This window comes from Malurus melanocephalus, unplaced genomic scaffold (genome assembly GCF_030028575.1).
Source record: "Malurus melanocephalus ecotype Western Australia unplaced genomic scaffold, MMel_1.1 scaffold_2540, whole genome shotgun sequence".
In the NCBI taxonomy this organism is placed as follows: domain Eukaryota; kingdom Metazoa; phylum Chordata; class Aves; order Passeriformes; family Maluridae; genus Malurus; species Malurus melanocephalus.
The window spans coordinates 6,018-8,161 of NW_026625772.1; the positions used below are offsets into that span (position 1 = coordinate 6,018).

General features: G+C 49.3%; 1 protein-coding gene across 1 annotated transcript in view; it reads left to right on the forward strand.

The window, feature by feature from the left end:
* LOC130587837 (SH3 domain-binding protein 5-like) overlaps window positions 1-2,144 on the forward strand; it is a gene marked incomplete at its 5' end in the record, with an annotated part of 10,366 nt that overhangs the window by 6,010 nt on the left and 2,212 nt on the right. Inside the window, one exon of the mRNA XM_057388805.1 lies at window positions 6-113. Coding sequence (XP_057244788.1) covers window positions 6-113 — 108 coding nt within the window. The remainder of the gene's footprint in view (window positions 1-5; window positions 114-2,144) is intronic.

Sequence of the window (2,144 nt, forward strand, 5' to 3'; positions counted from 1 at the left end):
CGGCGCGGGAAATGGTGTTCGTGGCCGAGCAGGGCGTGGCCAACGGAGCCAATCGGCTCGACCCGACCTGGCAAGAGATGCTGAACCACGCCACCAGAAAGGTCTGGGATGGACTGGGATAAACTGGGATGGACTGGGAATGGACTGGGATAAACTGGGATGGACTGGGATGGACTGGGAATGGACTGGGATGGACTGGGAATGGACTGGGATAAACTGGGATGGACTGGGAGGGACTGGAATGGACTGGGATGGACTGGAATGGATTGGGATGGACTGGGATGGGATTGGGAATGGACTCGGAATGGATTGGGATGGACTGGGATGGACTGGGAATGGGTTTGGATGGACTGGGATGGGATTGGGATGGACTGGGAATGGACTGGGATGGACTGGGATAAACTGGGGTGGACTGGGATGGACTGGGGATGGGTTTGGGATCAATAGGATGGGATTTGGGATGGATTTGGGATCAATAAAAGGTTTGGGATCAATCAGAAAAGGTTTGGGATCGATTGGAAAAGGTTTGGGATCAATGGGATGGGATTTGGGGTGGATTTGGGAAGGAATGGCTCGACTCGACCTGGCAGGAGATGCTCAACCACGGCACCAGAAAGGTTTGGGATGGACTGGGATAAACTGGGGTGGACTGGGATGGGATTGGGATGGACTGGGATGGACTGGGAATGGAGTGGGAATGGACTGGGAATGGACTGGGATGGGCTGGGAATGGGTTTGGATGGACTGGGATAAACTGGGATGGACTCGGAGGGACTGGGATGGACTGGGAATGGGTTTGGGATCAATAGGATGGGGTTTGGGATGGATTTGGGGTGGATTTGGGAAGGAGTGGCTCGACCCAACCTGGCAGGAGATGCTCAACCACGCCACCAGAAAGGTCTGGGATGGACTGGGATAAACTGGGGTGGACTGGGAATGGTTTGGGATCAATGGGATGGACTGGGGAGGGACTGGGAATGAATTGGGATGGACTGGAATGGATTGGGATGGACTGGAATGGATTGGGATGGACTGGAATGGATTGGGATGGACTGGAATGGATTGGGATGGACTGGAATGGACTGGGATGGACTGGGAATGGGTTTGGGATTGATTGGAAAAGGTTTGGGGCGGATTTGGGACATTTAGGGCCGGGATTTGGGGCATTTGGGGTCAGATTTTGGGGTATTTGGGGTCAGGATTTGGGGCATTTGGGAAATTTGGGGTCAGGATCTGGGGTATTTGGGGTCAGGATTTTGGGTATTTGGGGTCAGGATTTGGGACATTTGGGGTCAGAATTTGGGGAATTTGGGTCATTTAGTGTTGGCATCGAATAGAGAAGGTTTGGGGTCAATAAAAGGTTTGGGATTGATTGGAAAAGGTTTGGGATCAATCGGCGAAGGTTTGGGATCAATGGGAAAAGGTTTGGGATCAATGGGATGAGATTTGGGATCAATTTAGGATTTGTTGGAGAAGGTTTGGGATCAATTGGTGAAGGTTTGGGATCAATAAAAGGTTTGGAATCGATCGGAAAAGGTTTGGGATCAATAGGATGGGATTTGGGATGGGTTTGGGATTGATTGGAGAAGGTTTGGGATCAATGGGAGAAGGTTTGGGGTCGATTGGGGAAAGTTTGGGATAAATGGGATGGGATTTGGAATTGATTGGAGAAGGTTTGGGGTCAACTGGAGAAGATTTGGGATCGATCGGAGAAAGTTTAGGATTGATTGGAAAAGGTTTGGGATCGATCGGAGAAGGTTTGGGATCAATGGGATGGGATTTGAGATGGATTTGGGATCAATGGGAAAAGGTTTGGGATCGATCAGAGAAGGTTTGGGATCAATGGGATGGGATTTGGGATGGATTTGGGATCAATGGGAAAAGGTTTGGGATCGATCAGAGAAGGTTTTCCATCCAATTTTCACCGTTTTCGGTCGGATTTTCGCCATTTTTTCACCGATTTTCGTGGGGGTTTTTTTGGGAATTTCCTAAAATTTGGGAAAAGTTGGGAATTTGTCCTTCCCATTTTTTTGGGGTGGAATTTCTGTGATTCCTGACTCATTTTTGGGCGGATTTTCATCATTTTTGTGCTGATTTTCGTCATTTTTGGTCATATTTTCGCCGTTTTTTCACCAATTTTCGCC